Consider the following 24,901-nt stretch of genomic DNA (forward strand, 5'->3'; position numbering starts at 1 on the left):
TTTCAGTCTGAAGTGAATTTCGGTCTGAGGTGAATTTCAATCCGAGCTAAAATTTAGGCTGAGTTGAATTTCAGTCTAAGTGAATTTTAATCTGACATGAATTTCATTCTGAGGTGAATTTTAATCTTAAATTAATTTTAGTCTGAGGTGAATTTCAGTTTGAGGTGAATTTCAGTCTGAGGTAAATTTCAGTCTAGGGTAAATTTTAGTCTGAGGCAAATTTCAGTCTGAGTTACAGTTAGACCAACACTGGCCCAGCTCCACACCTCCCAGCAAATATGAGACATTGGGCAGTCCACTGTGGGCCCCATTATTGGCGTGAAATGCAGGCCACATTTGGTCCCCACACATTGGGGCCCAGGTGCGGCCCCAGTGTGACAGCCCAAAGTGTGGGCAGAGTGTGGGCTGCCCACAATAAGTAGAGTGAGCCCCCAGTGGGACCCAGTGTGGGCCCAAACATGACCATAGACCACTTGGGGCTGGGTGTGGGCTGTCCCATTGGAGCCCAACCTGGACCCCACAATGTGGGGCCCACACGTGCCCTGCATTCAACGCCAGTAACAGGGCCCCCAGTGAGCTGCCATTAGTGGCCATTAGTGCCACTAAGCCTAATGCCATTAGGCGTCCCACAGTATGCCTACACTGGGCTTGGTGTGGGCTGTCCCACTGGGGCTCCCCATGTACACTGTAGGCATACTGTGGGCATATTGTGGGACCACTGGATTACTATGGGCATACTGTGAGCATGCTCTGTGGGTCCTTAACAAATAACATCTCACAGCAAGAACGGACAAATCTGGTGCAGTCCATAAGAATGAGATGCACTGTAGTACTTAACCCCTTTCGCCCCGACTCTAGCGTTCATTCCGCCGGCGGAATGAAGTTTGACCTCCCTGCTAGGCAAACAATTCACACCTCCCACAAAAACATTGAGATGGGGATAAATCGGAGAGTACTAAAGCTTTTTTGATAGTAAAACACCGTATACAACTGCCACAATAAAATCATAACACTTAAACCAAAGATCGGACTTGTATAAACGTTTACTACCTTACATTACCTACATAGACGAAAATCCAGTTCGCTCGCGGTTTTATAAATCATGCACATTTCCATCGGTATAAAGTCCATCGGCTTTATTCAAGAAAACAATTGCAAAGTTCCATATTTAGTCACAAATGTCCTCTTCAAAATGCATTAAGTGTTTTGGTATCCCACCCCTCTGGAATTTAGCAATTAGCCATAAACTGAATTGAGACACCATCTAAAAAAAAAAAAAGGCTAATCTGCTTTGGCTATGCTGAACAACCCGCCTCCTAAATTATAATCGGGCAGTCTAACTTGATTGACACCCACTTGGACCAATTGTAAATACTTCTAGCTTTCAAACAAACCCAAACTCGACATGATTGACTACTCAAAGGCTGCGAAAATCAAACGCGTAATCAGCACAACCAAAACTTTTACGCGTGCGTCTTGAGTTGTGTGTCAGCGGGTACAGGCCAATCAACACAGCGCTACAGGGCCGTGCAGAGAAGCTATCAGGAAATGGCAGCTCCGTTCTAGCGGTCTTCCTGCAAAACTTTATACTGCAGGTTTTTGCATGTTTGGCAGTTTTTTCTGATCGCTAGTTTTCTACTGGTTTTCCCTCAGCGTATGATTTATCGGCGCCTTATATCGGCGGCGTGCTCCCGGAAAAGCCTGAATGCGTCACAGCTTCTGGAGCAGTTATTTCCGAAAAAAATAAAATAAAATAAAGTACACAGCAGTTATTTCCGAGTGGCTCTTTTTTTTTTGAGGAAAACTATGTGGATTGAGTTGAGTTGTCACTCGTGTGTCTATCATTTGAGCCATTCGGAGAGCAAGTGCTTCTTCACCTGGGGCTCTGGCACTATTTTTAATAAACATTATATTTTATAAGTATGTTTCAGACTTTTGTGTGTGTGTGAAATTACACATTGTGTAAAAGAGTTCATGCTACTGCCATTTGTTTTCATTTTGTGCCATTTGGAGAGGTTATTTTGTGCCTTTAAAAAAAAAGTTTGCTATTTCTAGAAGTCTGCAATATTAGGCTTTGTGCCATTTGGAGACTTTTTGTGCCATTTTGGAGAGGTTTTTACCTGTGTTTGGATAACCTTACGCCGTTTTAGTGGTTAGAGATAACTTCCTCATATTTTGGGTGTTCATGGACAAGTACTTGGGGCATCTTTGAGAACAGGAATGGGGTTGATCTCAACATTTGCTGTGAAGATATAACATTTGTGTTAAAAGTAAAAAAAAAAAAAATTAATAATTAAAAAAAATAATAATTCTGAATATATTGCCCCAGGTAGGCTAGGTCAAAGAAGAAATACTTGAAATAACTGCTAATTCTTAAAGTCTTAAGTGTCTACTTTCATATGAGCCATTAACCACCACTGTGGTGTGTGAGATCACAAAACAAATTAATGCTGAACACAGGTACCCCTAAAACAGACAAAAATGCCATTTTTTGGCTACCGGTAAAAGAGGTTAAAGCAGCTGGTGGCCACACCAGATACTGACCGTTACTTTTGATATTGACCCCCCTTTGTTCAGGGACTCATTATTCTATTTCTGTTTGTTAAATTTCTGTGAAACCTGTTGAGTTTATGTTTCAGTTATTGAACATTTTTATGTTAATACAAATATTTACAAATGTTAAGAAGTTTGCTGGAAATAAAAGCAGTTGTGTGTGAGAGCATGTTTCTTTTTTCCTAGGTATATATCTCTTTACTTTTCTGTCCCTTTAAAAAAAAGTAAAGTATGAGTCAGAGAGGGTTCAGGAAGTGTGTCACACCTTGCTCCTGTTTCATTATGGGGGACACACTTTCTGTGTGAAGTGTTTGGAGTGGAGCATGCCACAGCGGCCCTTGAGGGGGCTGACTGCGCGCATTATGAATGCTTTTCAGTCAGGCGGCTCCGCTCATGGCTCGCTCTCTTCTCGGCCAAAGGGAGTTGGGTTTCAGAGCCTTGCGGTCCTGGGGATCCCGTATGGATCTGGAGGAGGAGCCGGAGACGAGCATGGCTCTATCTGTTGCCCTGGCGTCCAGGTACAACTCTCTGCTGGATTTTGGAGCTCACGTCATGTCTCCTCCTTCCGGTATGGAAAGTCAACCCACCCTCTCCACGTCTCGTTCCCTTCTCAGGGAACAGGGTTACATGTGTAACCCAGATGTTTTCACCTCTCCACTCTTCCATGGATGCCATTTACCCAGTGTCTTTCCAATGGTGGAGTCATGAACAGTTACATTTATTGATGCAAGAGAGGCCTGTAGGTCCTTTGTTGTCTTTGGCTCTTTGCGATTTGCAAGATGAGTATTTGCTGTGCTCTTTTTTGGAAGGTCGGCCCTTTCTGGGAAGGTTTACAACTGTGCAGAGTTTTTCCATTTGTAGATAATGGCTCTCCCTGTGGTTCTTTGTAGTACCAGAGCCTTTGAAATAGCTTTGTATCCCTTCCTAAACTGATGCATTTCAATCAGCTTCTTCGTCATCATTTCTAGAATTTCTTTCGATTTCTCTCAATTTCTTTAATTAAGTAAAAGTTATAAAACAACATTGTAAAAACAAGTGGCAAGTTAAAGTACTGCACTCAAATTTATATTATTAGTTTATTGTTACTATTGCATCAATGTTGTACTATTGTGAATGTTGTGTCAAGGTCTCTCTCTCTCTTAGATAGCAAATATCCACTGGTGCCCCTGAGGGAATTGAGTCATGCTCATTGTGTTCTAATGTGGTTCTACAGTGCTGTGAATAAGTATTCGCCCATATCAAAATCTAAGGTAAAACAAAGGCAGATAATGATCCAAAATATAGGAGCAAGTTCTAGTCCTAGAAGTGACTGAAAGACTGATCTCCAGTTATTGGAAGCATTTGGTTGCAGCTATTGCTGCCAGATTTGAAGTTGAAGGGGGCAATTAGTTTTTTACATGGGTGATAGGTGTTTTTATTTGTTGTATTTTTTGCTTCAATAAAAAATTGTATTGTGTATTTACTCAGGCTGCCTTTGTTTTATGCAAAATTTTAAAATGTGATTGGGAAAATTTGATTCTGTTGCTACTCTGTTACTATCGTCAACTCTGTTATCGTTAAATTGTTTAAACCATTAACAGAGTTGATGATAATAGAGTTGACATTTTCCAACATTTTGTACCTTAACTCCATGTGCTAACCACCAACCAGATACCACACGGCATGTCTAAAAACAGAATTTTATGGATTTTCATCATATTATTGTTTTTTAAATTTGAATCAGAGATTCACTGCAATATCACAGTAACAGATTTGACAAATAATTAATCTACTGTTGGTTTATCCTCAACAAAAAAAACCCTGAAAATTAGACCTAATTATTTTTTGTTAATTCAAGTTGAATGTATGAATCAGGAGCTGATGACAGTCAATAATGGATGGGGTGGGAGTCATTTAGTTAATATTTTCTGTATATGTTGTCCCTAAAATACACATCAAGCATTATTATTGGTGAATGTTTTATATAACTAGTGTTATTATTCCAAACTGATTCAATAAAGCTTTTTTTTGGAAAATGACAAAAGGACAAAAGGGAGATGCAAAATGTACCCCCAATTCTAGACCTACACACATAGTATGCATCATCAATAAGGTGTACAATGAATTTGGTCTTTCTGCCTTAATACATTAAGCGTTTTCTGTATTCCAGGTTTCTATGTGGGAGAAAACGCTTAACATAAAAATATTGTCTTTCCACTTTGATTATGGTGCCGTTGTCTTAGCAGTTGATAGTGTTTATGACAATAGAAATGTGTGAGAAAAATGGTTTTCCCTGGTCACTGTTTCAGTACATTAAACCACATTAAGCATTTTAGAGTGCTGCTTTAGAACCATGACTGTTTACTGTGACATATTTATCCATCCATCCATCTTCTACCATTTACTATCCCAGGGAGCATCAGGCACAGGGCAGGGTACACCCTGGACAGGGTGCCAGTCCCAGGGCACAATCACATACACTACGGGCACTTTAGACATGCCAATCAGCCTACCATTGATGTCTTTGGACTGGGGGAGGAAACCGGCGTACCCGGAGGAAACCCTCGCAACACAGGGAGAACATGCAAACTCGCGAACCCCGGACCCTGGAGGTGTGAGGCGAACGTGCTAACCACTAAGCCACCGTGCGCCCTGACATATTTATACATATACATATTTATACATACATTTATACATACATATTTATACATATTTATACAGAATGAACCTACAGTATCATGCAGTTGTTGAAATATACATTTCAACAACTGCATGTTCATTATCTTTATCTTTAATTATCTTTAATAATTGAATTCAATTCAATTTTATTTGTATAACACTTTTAACAATTGACATTGTCTCAAAGCAGCTTTACAGAAACAAACACAGCATACAGATTTTAAGTGTGTGAATGTATCCATAATAGTTTAAGACAGTTACATAACAATGAAATGTCATAAGTGTTTTATTTTATTAATTTTTTTTAATTTCAGGTGGACTTTGATGACTACGAGGGAATGATAAGTTTCCTGAATGTCTACGGGAATCATTGGATATTTTTGGTGAACACATTTTATAATCCTTTTTTAATATACATGAGACACTGTTATATTACTCTATTCTATAGAGGATGTTCATAATTTGGTTGGCTTGAAAAATCACATTGAATAAATGTTCAGATGAGCCAAGACTATTCAAACACCAACCATCAAAATTCAAATATAAACTAACCCGTAGCTGCGGGGGTTTCCTCCAGGTACTCCGGTTTCCTCCCCCAGTCCAAAGACATGCATGGTAGGCTGATTGGCATGTCCAAAGTGTCCGTAATGTATGAATGGGTGTGTGAATGTGTATGTGAGTGTGCCCTGCGATGGATTGGCACCCTGTCCAGGGTGTACCCCGCCTTGTGCCCGATGCTCCCTGGGACAGGCTCCAGGTTTCCCTGTGACCCTGAAAAGGATAAAGCGGTATAGAAGATGGATGGATGGATGGACTAACCCGTACAAGGCCATATGCTTTTCACTGTGTCTACACCACACACAAGAGTCTGGAATAGTTGAATGTATGTATGAATGAATGAATGAATGAATTAAATCATTAATCCATCCATCCATCCATCCATAATTTTAACTTTCAGGCCAGACTTTTTCAAACCAACCTCAAAGTACAAAACTTTGTTTTGTAGTTTCATTCATGCAGCATCCAGCCAGGTGTTTGTGGTAGACCCAGCAGAACATGATGAAGAAGTAAAATCCATGCATGCAGCCACTAGATTTCAGTAATATTTTTAGTTTGTTATATACTGTACTTACAAAGATGGGTTACAAATTAGAAAAAAAGCATGACTGTGTGAAGAGGCCCACTTATTTTTGATGTGTTTTCTTGTCACAGGGTATTGAACGGTGAATGATATGCTGTGTCCTTGTGTCCTTTTCTATCACCGGATCTTTAGTAAATTAAACAAAAAATTAGATTTTGGTCCAAACTGTCAGCGCTCTCCAGTATCTTGAAAATGTAAAAATTTAGAAATATATTTTTAAAAAATTATGTTCTATCCCTCCTATTGTCCCTGGTGTTCTAGAGACTTGGCATAGCTCTTGCAGATCTCTGGATCCTTAACAATTATTTTCGTAAGAATAAAATGACAGTCTTTTACATTGTGTAAGTATACTAGTCTTCTCATAAGTTTTTTTTAAAAAATGCTGTCAAATCCTTACAATAATTTTACTTATTAACTTTTACTATAAGTAGCAAGCAATTCACAGTAATTGTTAAGTGTAAAGTGAATAAGATATGTAAAGACAATAATTACCATATACTACATATATAGGAAATTAGTAGAAATAGTAATAATGTTTTAATGCTTAATGTTATCCTGTCAATCATTTTGATTTGCTTAACACACTTTTTTCCTAACATTTTGTGTTTTAAGCACTAAAGGAAAATGGATAATGTTGCCTTTCTAATAATATCATTATATTTATATGGCCTGTAAAGAGAACGGAGAGCACAATGCAGAACATTTGTTTAAATTGACTAGCAAAGTGGGTCTCTTAAATAAAAAAAAGATTCACAACGACATTTATTGTTTGGATTTTGTTCTAACATTTGGTAAAAATATGGTTAAAAAGATTAACCTTAAAGTAGTTTAAATTACAAGAATGTGTTTTTATTGGTTTTGGGGCCTTTTTTTTTGCTTTTTTGCTTTATTGGGGTAGGGATAGTAGAAAATTGACAAGGCACTATAGGATAGAAAAGTGGGGGTGTGATCGGGAAAATACCCTATGAGCTGGGAAATGAACCCTTCACGGTAGGAGAGAAGCAATTGATTTGTCACCTTTCTCTACATTTAGACTCAACAAAGCTTTAACATATAAATAGGTTTTTACATGAAGAATGTTCATGATTTTCTGTATTTACACTGCCTAGAGAGGACTTCAAGATGAGAAGAAACTGTCTCAGTAAATGTGACTGGGTGGACATAAAATGGAATGGAGGACAAATTAACCATTCCACACACAGGACTGATACAGCTGTGGAGTGTCTGTCATGCAGGTTGGATTTCCTCATTAAATTGTATGACATAAAGAAAAACAAAGAGTTTATCTTATAATAATTATAATTTACAATAATTTATAATAATTTACTTCAGTCTTGTAAGAACCCTGGAGTGTACCTAGACAACAAACCAGAATGGAGCGGGTAAATTGAGGCTACACAGAGGAAGCGTCAGAGCAAACTGTACTTTATGTGGAGGCTCAGGCTCTTCAATGTTTGTTCACTGTAGATTATGCAAATAGTGTATTGAATATGATTATTGGATTTAGATGTATGTGTTTTGTTTGTTTGTATGTATGGCTGCTATGGTGAAACAATCTCCCATGGACAATAAAAAAAAACATTACCTTATCTTGTCTTATGTAGATGGCAAAAGAAGTTGTTGGTGCGTTTCCAAATATCCCTTGCCATTTGACTATAAACTCATCCAAGGAGCACATGGAACATCTGCGACTGACAATGGCAGAGGAACTTCTGAAAGCCTCAGGTAATTTACTACTTGTACAAAAACGCCTGTCATTTAGACTATGGTATAAAGTATAGATTTTTATCACAGAAAAACCACACATGTTGTAACATCATACTAAGTAGTAGTATTAAGTAGTAAACATATGGTAATGCTATTTACAGTATGTACCATTTGCCAACAGAGCTAACATATAACTGCATGTTTTCAGTATTCAAGAGGGGACATTACTGCTCATTATGTGCTGCCTCAAAATCCCCGGGTGGTGGTGCAAAAACATTTTGTGTGGGTAATGTAGCAATGGTTATAACATTTTTATGGGCACACCATTTTCTTTACAAGTGTGTATTGTGTGTGTAAGAGAGTGAGTGAATGAAAGAGAGAGACTGAGAGAGAGGGTGAAAGAGTGAGAGAGAAACTAACTGATTACTGAGCAATTTGATAAGATTACTATGATCATTTTTCAGATTGATTGTCACTGCTGCAAGAGGTGGTTTCATGTGGCATGCCTTTCTCTGTCAGAGAAGCAGTTCAAAAGGGCTCAAAAGGTTGACTGGAAGTGCTGCCTATGTAATTAATTTTGAATTCCTTTGGCTCCCATCCACAATCTAAACATGTACATAAATAAATTAAAAGAAAACAAATAAAAATGTTTGAAATATTAAAACATTCGTGGATCATCATTTCTTTTAATTATTATATTAATAGGACATCTATTTTTTGAAGAAAACCATTCAATCCAGTACGGGTCATTTTAACCCCCTTTATGCATTCGTGAAGGTTTTTTTGGTTCATGCACTGTAGGGTTAAATATCAAAAATCTAAAAGGTGTTTCTCATACCTGACACCTAGATGAACACTTTGGTTTTGCAGTTGGTTTTGTGACTGTAAGTCCATCCATCCATCCATCCATCCATCTTCTACTGCTTACTCCTTCTTCAAGGTCGCGGGGGATCCTGGAGCCAATCCCAGGGAGCATCGGGCACAAGGCGGGGTACACCCTGGACAGGGTGCCAGTCCATCGCAGGGCACAATCACATACACACTCACACGTGACTGTAAGTCATTCCCTTCGAATGCTATTAAGCTTTAAAAAATGATATATTTTGTGTATGGGCCCATTCTGCAGTGAAATTCATGTCTAATTTAAATGTGATTTAATAGTTTATTTTGATAAATATCAAAAATCTAAAAGGTGTTTCTCATACCTGACACCTAGAAGAACACTTTCCAATTGGGTTTGTGACTGTACATCATTCCCTTCAAATGCTATTGAAGTTAGAAACGTGTATAACAATGTCCTATGTAACTTTAGAGACGGTCCCTTAATTTCCGCATTTCCGCGAATATCGAACGTCCAACCAACTTTATTCCAGTCACCTCTTATCTGAGATCAGTGTGGTAGATTAACCCTTACTATAACGGTTACACAGGGGATTTCTTGTTTATTTAAGACCAATCTAAGGTAATGGTGGTAAATTATATGTGCAGGAATTTTACAGAACGCTGTAGGTTTAATGAACACTAAACATTGTGATTTAACACAGAAACCCATGACCAAAATACATTCCTTCTCCCAGAAAAACCTCGGCGTTATCTGGACCAATCAAAGCGACTCCTCACATCCGGGCATTCGGTCCTGTTTAAAACCCTTGGGCTCTTCCATGTTTCCATGAATATTGGTGTTGATTCCGATTGTGTGGTTTTGGGAGTCGATTCGAAGAGTCGGTTCAGTATGGATTGTCCTGATACAAAAATAAAAAAGAAATCAAACCACAGGTTAAGAATGACATGATGCACTATGATGACGTCTAGTATGAATGACAAGAAATCATTCATTAATATGCTACTTAAACACCCAATCTTCGATCGCTATTTTAGCTAGTAACGTCATTTCTAAATTTCCTTCGAAAAGGCAGACTTTAGCATTCTTGACGTTGTTTTCAAATGTGAAATATTTTCAGACTGTTTATATTTATTGGAGATGTTTGTCAGATAGGCAGACGACTCCCCTGATTTCTTTCACTTCACAACGCTGTGTTCACTTTAGCTGAATCAACCTGGAGCCGAATCCAAAGTTGTGGAGTCGACTCTCAAACCCTAACGAAATCAAGCTGGGAATTTATAGAGATGGGTTGGAAGATTACTGATTATCTGATGGAAGTAAAGTCTAGTCTTTATCTGTGTAAAGTCAGGGAATATAGCCAAAGGACACCAATGCGGAAAAGCCAGACTGAACGGTAGATTTAAAGCACATTTAAAGCTAACGGGAGAGGGTGTTTTTTTATACGGCGCGACTAAACAAACAAACAAGTAGACAAACAGCGTACTCCTCGGGGGGAACAATTATATTTCTCACACTACACACTGGACGTCAAACTGGGCGCAAATCACAAGAAATGATCTAAAAAGTAGGTTGTAAACAATGCATACGAATGAAAGGACTGCAGGGAATTTACTTCCGGTATCGGTGCGTGACGTAGGCGGCTGGGTTCCTCCGGTGTTTTGGTGTGTTGAGAGAGATGTGGCTGAATCCGGCCGAGGTGTCGCTGAAAAATGCGCTGAATCTCTGGATCACGGACAGATCTAACGATTATTTCCTCCTGCAGCGAAGAAGGGGACATGGAGACACCGGGGGAAAATTCACAGGTAAGGGTTTTAACCAGTGAAACCTGCTGAAAATGGTCTTTATTTATGCAACTGTGTGACTTGACCGCTCCAAACATACTGAAGAAATTAAGGTCTATTATATAGTATGGAAATGTATAACTATATAATATGTTTAAATATAAGGTTAAAACAAATAGAGTGAGGTCTATGAATATATGAATAATATGCAAATTTCTTTTTCTTTTCTTTGCTTTGTGGCTGAGAAGGAGTAGGAGAAGGGACTGTTGTGTCAAAGGTTTGGGAATAAAACTGCAGAACAGGATTGGTTGTGTATCTATGCAGATAACACACACACACACACACACACACACACACAAAAACAAAAACAAACACAATCAATCATCCACCCCTGTGAGAACACTATACCAAATCTGAACAAAGGATCTAATGCAAAAAAGTGTTTTGGCATTCGAAGAGGGGTTTGCATCCTGAGAATTGTATTCTGGAAAGTCTCCAGTTTCATGTTCACAACAGCTGCCCTGATTTCCAGACTAAAAAAAAGGGGAGAGTGAGAGAGAGTGAGTCAGCGAGTGTGTGAACGAGAGGTTTCGAAACTCCAAACTCATATTTCCAGATACTCAAAAACCCATGTTTTCCTTCTTTCTTTCCTCTGAGCTTATGGTAAGCTGTATAACGCAGACTGTCCTGTGATGAGGAAGTGTAATAAAGATGAAAAAAAAGGCCATCAAATGTATTGCCTATATACCATGTGACTTGTTTACTCATTTACTGGTTAAGCTTATGAAGTAATGTAAACGGGGACAACAAGCAAAAGCTGTTAACAGTTATTTTTAACCAAATTTGGGAAATAGTTTCTTCATCTTCCTGTTTCAGTCTCACAAAGCAGCTGAACTCACACCTGTTGCGGCGTGGGCAAGTGCATTTGCTTAAGATAGCAACGAGCTGTGACCCTCAGGAGACTGTGCTTTTGTGAAGGAAAAAAAACAACAACTTTTTTTTTTGTTCCTGCGTTTGGTGGATATGTGGTGAAACTATATGCCGAATGTTTACAAAAGCTTTTTCTCAGCACAAGACTTTTGTCCAGCTTTTGCATTCCCGGAGAGTCCACACACTTCTCCATGACGAGAGTGTGTGGTTCACGAGTGGTTCAGTTTCTTTCTCTTTCTTTCGCTCCTGAGCCCTCATTCCTTCATTTGTTCTCAGAAAAGCCAAATGTCAGGTTTTTTTTTGTACCTCTGGAAAAGTCAAACAGGAGCTCCTTTCTTCTTTGTCTCCATGCCTTCATGCATCGCCCCACATTTGGCTAATCTAAAGGTTTTGTGACTTGGAGAGCTTTTTTGTGACTTTGCTGGAGGTGTTGTGGTCCAGAGTATCTCTATTCTATTTTCCATAATCTATTTTCCATAAACTACTGGCATCTGAGCTCCTAATAGGAAAGTGAGATTTCCCCCTGAGCTGTTTAATGCTAATATTTCAAAATGTTAGATTGCTTTGTAGACAGGAAATGTCAAATTAGGACAGCCCTCATGTGAATGGTGTGACTCGTATTAGCCACTAAATGTGACCTACTGTGCCTTTTGTTCATGAAGAACATTTAAAAAAAAAAATTTAATTATGGGGCATGTCAACCTTTAATCTTGCTTCACAATGATCAGAGGCCTCCTGAATCTGATGTTTTCCACATGTGTAATATTTTTATGACTAAAACCACACACGCCTTGTGGTGGGATATGCTCAGTGATATGATGTACACACAGCGACCAGTGACCGAGGCAAATTACTGTGGTATAACAGGAATAGAGCTGCAACAACTAATCGATAAAATCGATAACAATCGATTATGAAAATCGTTGTCAACTAATCTCATTATCGATTAGTTGGTCTGCGCACGGCACAGGGCATGTTTACTCATTACGTTACTTCTGTTCAGAAAACACGCTTCGGAGAGTAAATACAAAAGTTGTGTCCCAAATGAAGTACTGTACACTTATACTATGCATTCTGCACTACTGTCTAGTGTGTGGATTTTAAAAAGGTAATATCATCTCAAATATAACACTAGCGCAGGGGTCGGGAACCTTTTTGGCTGAGAGAGCCATGAACGCCACATATTTTAAAATGTAATTCCGTGAGAGTCATACAATATGTTTAAAACTAAATACAAGTAAATGTGTGCATTTTATGTAAGACCAACACTTTTAAAGTACAATAAGTCTCTGAATTCTTTTTAATAACGTTGTTATGCTGTTGCTAACCAGTGATGAATAAAGTACTTCTTACCATTAATGCGACTTCTGGTGCTGCATGGTTTTGCTGATGGCTTTGTAGTCTGGTTGATACGTGGTGAGGTTAACCTTCATGCAGGCGTTGAGACTTCCATCCGTTAAACGTGATCGTAGGTTGGTCTTAATGTTCTTTAGATGTGAGAAAGACTGCTCACATGCATACGTAGAGCCAAACATTGTCAGTACAGCAATACTCACACGCTGCAGTGTGTGGTATGTGACGGGAAGCGCGTTCCAAGTTTTGACAATCAGCTGGTCCGCGGGTTGAAGTTTTTTAATTTCTCCCCACTTGTGTTTGCTCGCCAACTCTGCTTGCTGTCGTGCCGGTCTTTCCAAATCTTCATTCAGTGACTTGAACTTATTCACCCACATGTCTGAGGCCTTCAGGTCAGCAGCTTGTAGCTCAAAATCTCTGACGGAGACACCGGGGATGTAACTCAGGTCGGCGCTGTCCACTGCACACTCGTGTGGATGGGTGATGAACTTAAAAAGACGAGTGCGCTCGTGAAATTCTCCAAAGCGCGCTTAGAATGACTGCAGGAGATTAGATGTGAAGCCCGCTATGTAGTATGGTGTGTGTCGAAGTGCCGCTTTATATTTGACCGTTTCATCGATGCAATTTTATCATTGCATATTAGACACACTGCAGAACCTGCTCTCTCCACAAAGGCGAATTCCTCTGTCCATTCCTGCTGAAAAGTACGATACGCCTCATCTTTTTTTCTTTTAGCCATCTTCTTCGATAAAAGGGTTTCTGCAATTAGCTAGCTGACTAGTTGATTAAAAGGAGGGAAGTTTACTTCCTGACCTCACAACGACCCGTGTACGTTACGCATTATCCAATAAAAATTTGGTGTTGTCCCGGAGGACAGCTGTGATTGGCTCCAGCCACCCGCAACCATGAACATGAGCGGTAGGAAATGAATGGGTTGAAATACATGAGAATGTTTTATATTTTTAACGTTATTATTTTTTTTTATTAAAGATTTGTCTGCGAGCCAGATGCAGCCATCAAAAGAGCCACATTTGGCTCGCGAGCCATAGGTTCCCGACCCCTGCACTAGCGGGTTTTTTTTTTACTAACCGGAAGTATAAGCCATGACTGCGCATGACGTCATACACATGCTAGCATTAGCAAACACCCAGAGTCACCGATAATGACTTTCTTCAGTTTACTTTCTGTCAGCATTACCTTTTATTCCCACATGACCTCAGTCACCATCAGACGGAGGAGAAATCGTCTCGTGACTGAGGAAGAAAGTGTGTAACCTCCAAGTCCTCTAAGGGGAGCATTTTAAACACCGTAGAAATTAAACTGATGCACGAGGACAAACTTATGTTTATATCCAAAATGCTCTACTGTGTGTCAGGGGCAGGGGAAACTGGTGCAAGTTGCTTAAAAGGTTTAGTTTAATTTAAGTTTATTGTCATTATATGCTGTATTTGCACGCTTGCAGTGTAAATTCTGTCATTTATTATAACGGAAGTGATCTATTAGTAACGAGGCAGCGTTGCTGATCACGTGCTGTGTAGACACGCTGAAACAGAGAGGGAGTGCGAGTAAGATCTGTAATGTCTAATTAAAACATTATGATCAAAAGTGAACACAAGTAAAATAATATTCCTAAAGGCAGCGAGTAACAGAAACCACAAGGTGCAGTGAAAATGAGACTGTAGTTTAATTGGGTGCTTTTTGCGCATCCATAAACATAATGCATAAATACTATAAAATAAATGTTATATATATAATTTATTTGATAGTATTTATACATTATTTTTATGGATGCACAAAAAGCACCCAATTAAACTACATTGCTACATTAATAATATATATTCTGGTGTGTGTGTGTATTGGTTTCTTTTCTGTTTTGGACAAACAGTTGTGTAAAGTTTTAGTCTGAAGTTTATATTTGTAACACTCAGATTGTGGATTTTATTTTGAATAAACAAAAAAATGGTACTGAAAGCGTGCCCCGCCCCATTCGATTAATCGGAGAAATAATCGACCAACTAATCGATTATGAAAATAATCGTTAGTTGCAGCCCTAAACAGGAATAAAACACTTCAGGATGTACAGTCATTAAAAAGTAATCAACGTCGGGATGGTTACAGTAACTCCGCTTCACATCAGGACACACCACATTACCCTATTGTTAGTTATTTCTTACAACAGCACACCCTTCAAGTGTCTTATTTCTTACGTATTCCTTATAAGCTTGCTATGTTGTCTGTAACATATAGGTAGAGCTTGTATGTTGTATTTTATTTGTATGTTGTATTTACCTATATAAAGACAATCTTGTGTCTGTGTGTGTACATTGTTTCCATTTTCATTCAAACAGCTCTGCAGTATTTATAATTTACCTATGCATTTGCATCACAGTCATACATTACAGTGTTGGTGCCTAGAGAACCCGAGATCCCGGGAATGTAGTCACACTTGTTCTGAAAAATTTCCCCAGACAAACTATGTATACATTTCAAATTTCCAACCTTGTGTATTTGTATTAACAGCCATATTTAAACTGAATAATTAATGCTTCATTTTTTCTAAATTATTATTTTTATTCTAAGTTTTCCTTTAAAAAAAAAATTTATCCCTCAGGTTCTTTTCATGCCTTGCATTTTTTAGATATTGTCTGTCTCTCTGTCTGTCATTCTAACTGTTTGTCTTTCTCATGGTTTTTCTGTCTGGCTAACTATCTGTATGCCTGAATGTCTGTCTGTCTGATGGTCTGTCTGTTTATTTGGCTGTTCATCATTATCTGTTTTCTGATTAGCTATTGCTGAATGGATTAGTGTAGTTGTAACATCTGGTTGCTTTGGGTGTAGGTATGTTGGTGGGAGCACTGGACACCGTGTTGGACTCAAATGCACGAGTCGCTCCATTTAGGATCCTTCTACAAGTTCCAGGTTCACAGAGCGGCTGGGTCATTGCTAGTGGTATGAGATTTTAATAATATGAATATTATTAATGTAATAAAAAAAAAAAGATCATTATTACATGATTTTAACACAATTTTTATAATTTATATGTATAGCTTTAGTGTTTAGTGTGTGTGCGTGTGTTCGTGTGCGCGTACAGGAGCCACAGCTGAAGAAGTGCAGAAACACTGGAAATGGTTGGACCAGAACTTGTTGCCGTACATGTCGGTATTTGAGAACAAACAGGATGCTGCAAGCTTTGTGCAGGGCAAAGTCAAGGTTCTCTCTCACTCAGATTCAGATTTTAACAAACACATTCTTACATGTGTCAACTTCACTACAACACACACACACACTATGGCTGATAATGATGATAATTAGCTAGTTTAAAGCAGCGTGACAGGCTGTGGGTCAGTGTGCCAACCGCTTGCTTTTATCGCAATCTCTCTTAAAGAAATAGTTGTTCTTGCGTTTTTACTGAAACCGACGAGCCATCGAGTGATTGCTCATTAAACAAATGTTGCATGCACAAAGACTTATACAAATGCACTGCCTGTCTTTAAATCTTTACTTACACAACATAGGAGCCCAGGAAGCTACCTAATATACAGCAAAACTATGGAACTTTCTAGCTAGTTTTAGTCAGTTTGTTAGCTAGTATCTTATTTTACAATAATTTGAGTTTTGTTAAAATATTCACTCTGTGTTTTTTTTTTTTTTTTTTTTCTTTTTTTTTTAAAGGTCTTTTAGACATTGCACTACTGTTTTGTTGTCTGGAGGAAAATGTCTTGTTGTTTTGTGATATATTTGCCATATTGCTTTACCCATTGTGAGAAACGGCCTGACTGAGCCTACAAATTAGTTCATGAGTTGAAGTGTGCAAGATCAAAGAATTGGCTAAGACTGAACTAGCATGTGTGTGTGTTAAATCTCAGGGCCTGATTGCCGAGGAAGTGCTCGTTGGCCAGGCGGCGCTGGAAGATGACCCAACCCGTTTCCGTGAGGCGATGATGCGATTCGAGCAGCGATTTGGCCTCCCGCTGAAAGAAAAATTGGTTGCTCATTACTCCTGCTGCTGCTGGAAAGGCAGAGTGCCTCGTCAGGGCTGGATCTACCTCTCCACCAATCACCTGGCTTTCTACTCGTTCTTGCTTGGAAAAGAGGGTGAGTGCTCTTGTTTCTCTAAATACGCCCAATAATCATAGGTAGATATCGTATGGTAAATGGTACACATTATTAAGTGATGATTTTTTTCCACCAGTGTTAACTTGTACACTAGCTATGGTTGGAGGAAATATGCATTTTCTTCCGTGTTGTTGCAGGTGCACATGGAAAGAAGAGAGAGTACTGCTCACCCGCAGTCACGTTTTTAACGGTTGAAAATTTGCATTAAAGTTCATGTGAAAACATTAATCCTTATTTCCACATTAGTGATGAAGTTCGGATCATTTTACTGACTCAGATCTTTGAATCTTGTTCAGCAAAATGAACAAATATTTTTTCTAGTCATTTCGTTAATTTCAGCAGAATATAATTAAAATGTTAAATTCCCCAACACATCTAGTACTTACGCAAACGTTGATCACATTTGGAATAAAAAAAAACTACAGGCTAACGCAACCAAGACCGAATTATGAGAAACAGAAATTATTAATTAATTGTTTAGCTGGTCTTCAGACTATGCAGTCTGTTTGTTCACCTCACCTCCCAATCCGAGTCATTCTTTCTTTTGTCACATCACATTTGTCATGTCTGTTCCCTGGAAACAGAAATGATTATGTTGATGGCTCTGTTTTAGAGACCCAAAGTAAGATGAGGAACCTTGGTGTAATTTTTGACACCAGCCTCACTTTTGATTTTTTTGTTCAGGGCACTGTGAAGGCATCCTTTTTTCACCTCAGAAATATAGCCAGACTACGCCCAATGCTAAACTTATCTGCCGCTGAAAAGCTGATTAATTCATTAGTTGTCACACGGCTGGATTACTGTAATGCCGTTTTAGCCGGAGTTTCTAAAACCGCAATTAACAAACTGCAATATGTTCAGACCTCTGCTGCCCGGATCCTGACGGGAACCAGGAAATGTGACCATATTACTCCTGTTTTGAAGTCCTTACACTGGCTCCCGGTCAGGTTCCGTGTCGATTTCAAGATCATGATGTTGACATACAAGGCATTACATGGATTGGCTCCGCAATACTTATCTGGTTTATTAATCCCTTACACCCCAAATCGCAGACTGCGCTCCTCACAGTGTAATCTGTTAACTGTTCCACAAACACACGTAAAATCTATGGGTGACGGCTTTTTCTGTCTATGCTCCTTCACTTTGGAACTCTCTTCCTCCTGAACTCAGGGAAGCCCAGACTTTTGGCACTTTTAAAGCTCTTCTCAAGACACACTTTTTTAAACTTGCATTCGACTGCTGATGTCTTTTTAGATTGTTTTATAATTATTTTTTATTATTAATGTTGTTGTTTTTTTTCTTATTAACTTTTATTTGTTTTATTTTTCTGTGGACTGTGATTTTATGTACAGCACTTTGAGAAGCTGCTTTAAAGGCGCTTTATAAAATAAAGATTATTATTATTATTATTATTATTATTATTATTATTATTAGTTCACCTTTCGAGTCTTCGGGTCCGATTCATTAGTTCATCCCGTGACCACCCCATAGGCTGAATGCAGTGGGGCTGTGACGTGATGAACGAATGACTCGAACCCGAAGACTTGAGAAGTGAAATAATCATTTCTGTTTCCTGTACAGAACCTATAGGGATGTTAAGGCGCATGTGCAGTCAAAAATGTACGAATCACTCTCTGAGAAAACTCATTGTTCCTGAGTCATACTAAAGATCCGTTCAAAATTAACGAATCGTTCAAGAAAGACACACCATTATTCCACATCCGGTCTGAAAGCTCAGTTTGTCTTTGTGTAGTGTAAACAAGAAGCCTGTACAGTATGTTACAAATGAAATCATTCGGTTTGAATTTAGTGTTTAGTAAAACTGTGTTAGTGATGTGTGTGGGCTGTGAGTGGGGTGGGCATTGGGTCTAAACTAAAGCGTGTGTGGGAAAAGCTCAAACTCCCCACCAATAATGAATTAAAATGAAACTGCATTCAGATAAGACTTTCACTATAAAAAAAAAAAAAAAAAAAAAAACAGAAACAAAACATCTTCCATTAGAAATCAAAAAAGCAAAAATGTCAAAAGCAGTATGATGGTCTGAAAAAAACCATCAGAATTCACTCTGTCTAGAAAAAGCTAAAATAAAATCAGGTTTTGACTGATTCTGCTAATAATAAACTTTGAAATATCTACTCTAATAAAACCTAAATAATAATATTTTCTTACCTTGCTATCTTCCTGCAAAGATTACAATGGATAAGGAGTCATTTTAAAAAAGCGATAAAAAATTTGTCTGTCATAAGATGTTGTATAATCTGGATAGCTGAGTGTGCTTTTCTCACAGTTGGATTCGGTTTTTGGAGAATGTGGAAAAAATAGGTACACCCAATGGAAATTGTTGACTTTTTTAACATATTTGGACAAGCAAACATTTGATCCTCTTTGAAACAGTGCATATTAATAAAGTTGATACACTCTATCCAAATGACATTTTGTAATAATTTTCACAATTTAAATGAGCAAAAACAGATCGGTCACATGGAAAAAGTAAGTACACCCCTACATTTATCACCTTATACCAACTGTGAAACACGGTGGTGGAACTGTTATGGTTTGGGGTTGCTTCGCTGCCAAAAAGACTGGACAGCTTGCATTCATCGATTCAACTATGAATTCTGCATCATATCAAAGAGTGCTTGAAGAAAATATGAGGCCATCTGTCCGAAAGTTGAACCGAAAGTGGACCGTTCAACAGCCTAAGCACACTAGCAAATCCACCAAGGAATGGCTCAAAAAAGAAGAAATGGAGGGTTATGGAATAGCCAAGTGAAAACCTGGATTTGAATCCCATTGAAATGTTGTGGGGGGATTTGAAACGGGCAGTACATGCAAGAAAACCCTCAAACATCATGCAACTGAAGGAATATTGCATGGAACAGAGGTAAAAAAATTCCAGCAAGCCTGGTGGACAATTATGCAAAACGCCTACAAGAAGTTATTTCTGCTAAAGGGGGCAATTCTAGCTTCTGAGGCCAAGCATGTACTTACTTTTTTCACAGAATTTACATTTATTCATTTAGCAGACGCTTTTATAGGCACTACAAAGCGTGGGTTGTTAACCTATCACAAATCATAGCTGTAGTCCAGTTTTGATATGACAAGAGCCTGGACTAGTAGCTATGTAGCCTGTTTTGTGAGATATGGTCTGATTTTCTTGATGTTATACAGAATGAACCTACAGGATCCTGCAGTTGTCGAAATGTGGTCTGTAAAGGTCAAGCTATCCTCAGAAGTCACCCCAAGGTCCTTGGCTGTTCTGGTTGGTTTGAGTGTGGTTGAGCCAAGCTGTACAGTGAGGTTGTGGTTGATTGAGGGGCAGGCTGGGATGACAAGAAGCTCAGTTTTTGCCAAGTTGAGCTTAAGGTGGTGTTCCCTCATCCAGTTTGAGATGTCAGACAGGCAAGCAAAGATTCATGCAGAGACAGATGGATCATCAAGCTGGAAGGACAAATAGAGCTGGGTGTCATGAGACTCAATTACCAAGCCATGAGACTCAATTACCTGCCCCAGAGTAGTAGTATAAATAGAAAAGTGCAGTGTACCCAGAACTGACCCCTAGTGAACGGCAGTTGTGAGATGCTGAGTTTCAGAAATACCTCCCCTCCACAATACCTTTAAGGATCTGTTTGAGAGATATGATTCCACCCAGTGCAGTGCCGTTATGGTGATGCCTAGGCTGGAGAGAGTTGACAGGAGGATCTGATGATTCACAGTGTTGAAACCAGAAGAGAGGTTGAGTCGGATGAGGACAGATGATCTTGAGGTTGATCTTGCTAGTCGTAAGGCTTCAGTAGCTGCGTTTACATGGACAACAATAATCCACTCTTAATCCGATTAAGACCATACTTTGATTAAGATACTACCATGTAAACAGCAATTTTTACTTACCTTAATCTAATTAAGGTCATAATCAAAGTAAGCAATAATCGAACTAAGACAGGCGGAGTACTCCTGTTTTAGTCGCATTATGGACGTGTATTACAGACATGTAAACACCTTAATCACATTATGAACGTTGTGTGGGAGTTTTCACTGCATTTTGCAACAGGACACGATCACACACGGCAGTTTTGCAGTTTTACGGTGAACAAGAGAGTTCGGCCGCGTCCCAAATCGCATACTTGCCTACTATAGGCCTGCAGTGGGGAAAAATACATGTATCTTGGCTACTATATAGACGGTAATTACACGATTTGGGACGCAGCCCACGGCTTCAAGCAGTTGTCTATTTGTACGTATAGCATGACAAATAATTAACTGCACTTAAAGTGCTCGTAAAAAAATAAAATAAAAACACCCAAAACTGTATACGGTACCGTAACGTAGACGAACTGTATGTTGATACGTGAAATTCTGGAGGGACGTCGGACGGCGTGGCGCGGTGACGTAATGACGCGGGCTGTTAATCTAATTATGTTCTAAAACATGTAAAACGGGAACATGACAGGAGTATTCTAAAAGCGACTCATGTAAACACCTTAATCTCATTATTATCTTAATGAGAGTAAGGTCAATAATTAGATTAATGCTGTCCATGTAAACGTAGTCAGTGACGGAAAGCAGAGCGGTCTCAGTGGAGTGATTGCTTTTGAAGCCAGACTGCTTGGTGTCCTGGAGGTTGTTCTGTGTGAAATGGAGAGTTGATTAAAAACAGCTCTTTCAAAGATTTGGAAAGAAAAGGGAGGAGGGAAACAGGTCTGCAGTTGTCAACTGCAACAGGGTTAAGTGACGTTTTTTGTAACCCGGTAATCCAGGCCTGCATAAATGAGGTAGGGTATGTGCCAGTAGAGAGGGATGTGTTAAAGATGTGTGTGAGTACAGGTAATGGTGTGGGAGAGATGGACTGAAGAAGGTGAGAAGGGATAGGGTCAAGAGGACAGGTTTAGGGATGGCTAGAGAGGAGGAGTTTTGAGACATCAGTCTCTGAGAGAGGAGAGAAGGAGGACAGTTGAGAGTTACATGGAGGAGGAGCCGGTCTATGCATGTCAGGGGTTGAGAACTGGTTCCTGATTGATGTAGCCTTGTTGGAAAAGAAAGTGGCAAAGTCGTCTACAGTGAAAGAGGTAGGGGAAGGGGGCGGAGGGGGACAGAAAAGAGAAGAAAAGGTGTGTTGGGAGAGCTGCCAATCTGCTCCTGGTAGTATATGGTTTTAGCAGTGGAGATGCTATAGGAAAAAGAGGAGAGAAGTGTTTGGTAATTGGTTAGGTCAGTCGGATCATTAGATTTACACCATTTCATTTCAGCTTCCCTTAGCTTGGCCCGGTTGTTATGCAGAGCTTCTGAGAGCCAAGGGCTAGGGGGTGATGTGCGAGCTGGCCTTGAAGTTAGGGGGCGGATGCCGTCAAGTGAAGATGTTGGAGTGGAACATAGCATGTAAGTTGTGGTGTTTAAGTCCAATGAAGAGAGGGGGCTATCAGAGGGAAGTGAGGTTGGGACAATGGAGAAGTGTGGGGGGGGGGAAAGAGCAAAGATTGTGACGAAAGGAGATAGAAGGTGGAGACAGGGGAGAGAAATTGAAAACTGGATAAAGAAATGGTCAGAGGTGTGGAGAGGAGTAATAAAAATTTTTGTGGTGCAGTTACGTGTGAGGATGAGGTCGAGCTGTTTGCTGGCCTTGTGAGTTGCTGGGGTGACGAACTGCTTGAGGTCAAACTGATATTTCTGTTGAATAAATGATTGTAAAAGCTAATTTTCCTTGTGGTTTTGTTCAAGTATATCCACATTATTAATAGGCACTGTTTCAAAGATCATCAAATATTTGTTTGTCCAAATATGTCAAAAAAAAGCCAACAATTTCCATATGGTGTACTTATTTTTTCACATGAGTGTACGTGGCATAGTGAAACAAAATTATTTTAGTTTGTGATCAGATACCAGCTGTCCAAATGTCCATGATGCACCTGCTCCTTCATACAGCACTTGAATAGGCTGTTAAATAAGGCCAGACTGGACAATCATTTAATTACTGTATAATTCCCCCCCCCAATGTTTAACCAAAGACGTTGCCCACGGTCTTAGCAGTGTTGGGCCTGAAAACAGTTTTGTGCACAACGCTATGTGGTGCTATAGTAGCAGCGCTGCTGCTTCCCCAAGCGGCTTTGCTATTGTACTCGATTATGTCGACGAGTTGTTGCAGCTTTATATGCAACATATACAGAATATCTTTACATACATTTACATGCAGGGGTTGAACAAAATAATAGACTATTGGTATATTTGTCTAAATAATGGCCTATTTTTACATTCCACCCTTCAGAACCGTCAGACTCAGGGTGTCTAATCAGGTTAGGCATGTGCCAGTATTGAATACTTATATCAAAGTAAGTTTCTAATGTTTTATTGTATTTTACTGTGTTATCATAACATTTGTATTTTAAATGCATGGCTTCATGGTTATCCGAAAAGAAACTTTGAGAGGTACTTGTTCCAGACTTCGTTTCATTTCTTTCATGTGCAGTGAAGCTGTTGATCCCGTGGGCAGAAGTCACGGCTCTGGAGCGTGCGACCTTTGGTCTCATCAACGACGCGATCCGAGTCCGAACGCGCCAAAAGCAGCGTGAATTCTCCATGTTTCTTGATGTGGATGAAGTGATGACCGTGATGACTCAGCTGGGCGATATGGCACTGCGAAGACTGTTTGATAATGGCAAAATGGAACCGGATTCCAATATTACTAAACGGTAACACAAACCCACATGTAGACGTTTCTCTTAGTGCCAAAATGTGACATTAATCAGACGTGTACACATACTTGTGCAAGCAACTTCAGTGTGGAGGTTCTGTTTTTGCTTCACTTCCTCCAAAGGAAAGGAAGGATGTAAAGATAAGGAAGAGAAAGGGTGAATAAGGAACAGAAATAAGTAAACAGAAAGAGAGTAAAAATACCTCCTTTGAAGTAGTGAGTGTGTATGCCAATGTGTGGTTGAAGTATGTGTGGAAAGTGCCACATGTGTATTTATAAAATGGCTGCAGTGAAGCCATGCTTACTAATCTAGGCCATAAAATGTGTGTGTGTGTGTGTGTGTGTGTGTGTGTGTGTGTGTGTGTGTGTGTGTGTGTGTATGTATTAGGGCACTGGAGCAGCAGGCCCTGCGCCAGTACGTTCTGTCACTCTTCGGCCTCCCGCGTTCTGAGACGCTAAAAGAAGTGATGCGATGTGCAGCTTGGACGCCTCATGCCCGATGTCACACGGCTGGGAATCTCTATGTTACGGAAAATTACATGGCCTTCAGCAGCCTTCAGGAGGGACACTGCACCCTCCTCATCCCGCTCGCCGAGGTACAGACAAGTCTTTATTTGAAAATATGGACAATATAACTTTTTTCTACACTTTTGAAGAAGATTTAAAGATTTGGACCCTCACTGTGGCATTTATATAATGTATTTGCATGGATCACAGCACTGCTGAATTCCTGATTCGGATTGACCAGAAGTTTTTAATTAACGTTCAACAGCAGCAGCTCGGACGTTCCAGCTGTAACACAAGTGGTTTATATTACCGTGCTCATTCTATGTTATCATTTCTATAGTAACAGCTCATTCACTCGTAAACTATTATAAACTAATAATTAAGAATATGTGATTTTATTGGTCTAATTGTTGATGCGGTGAAGTTTTCTGTGAGGAGACGTTTGTGTAATGTTTGTGGAAGGAGTCTCCAGTGTACACAGGAAAGTCTTCAGGGCAGAAGAGTTTACACTTTCTGGTTACTCAGTAACATGACAAGCTGTATATTTTTTTCCTGGTTAACTTCTCAAGAGAAGAAAAAAAAAAAAAAGTCTGGTGAACGAATGGCTGTTTATAGCTGCTTAGAC

General features: G+C 39.4%; 1 protein-coding gene and 1 long non-coding RNA gene across 3 annotated transcripts in view; one reads left to right on the forward strand and one right to left on the reverse strand.

Moving 5' to 3' along the window:
• Nucleotides 1–7,589: 7,589 nt before the first annotated feature.
• LOC128608555 (uncharacterized) lies at nucleotides 7,590–9,835 on the reverse strand. The gene is made up of 3 exons (XR_008386094.1): nucleotides 9,265–9,835; nucleotides 8,898–9,143; nucleotides 7,590–8,664 (listed from the first exon to the last, which is right to left on the reverse strand). It is a non-coding gene; the product is annotated as an uncharacterized LOC128608555 (long non-coding RNA).
• A 281-nt stretch (nucleotides 9,836–10,116) lies between these two features.
• Nucleotides 10,117–24,901, forward strand: part of LOC128608554 (TBC1 domain family member 8) — a 35,432-nt gene continuing 20,647 nt past the window's right edge. Inside the window, exons 1-6 of one of the 2 annotated variants that reach the window (XM_053626360.1) lie at nucleotides 10,117–10,705; nucleotides 15,806–15,916; nucleotides 16,059–16,177; nucleotides 16,834–17,062; nucleotides 23,545–23,767; nucleotides 24,158–24,365. In XM_053626360.1, the coding sequence (XP_053482335.1) occupies nucleotides 10,579–10,705; nucleotides 15,806–15,916; nucleotides 16,059–16,177; nucleotides 16,834–17,062; nucleotides 23,545–23,767; nucleotides 24,158–24,365 (1,017 nt within the window). In that variant the 5' untranslated portion in view covers nucleotides 10,117–10,578. The remainder of the gene's footprint in view (nucleotides 10,706–15,805; nucleotides 15,917–16,058; nucleotides 16,178–16,833; nucleotides 17,063–23,544; nucleotides 23,768–24,157; nucleotides 24,366–24,901) is intronic. The other variant, XM_053626361.1, reaches the window with a different exon arrangement.

Source organism: Ictalurus furcatus, chromosome 6, assembly GCF_023375685.1.
Source record: "Ictalurus furcatus strain D&B chromosome 6, Billie_1.0, whole genome shotgun sequence".
Classification (NCBI taxonomy): domain Eukaryota; kingdom Metazoa; phylum Chordata; class Actinopteri; order Siluriformes; family Ictaluridae; genus Ictalurus; species Ictalurus furcatus.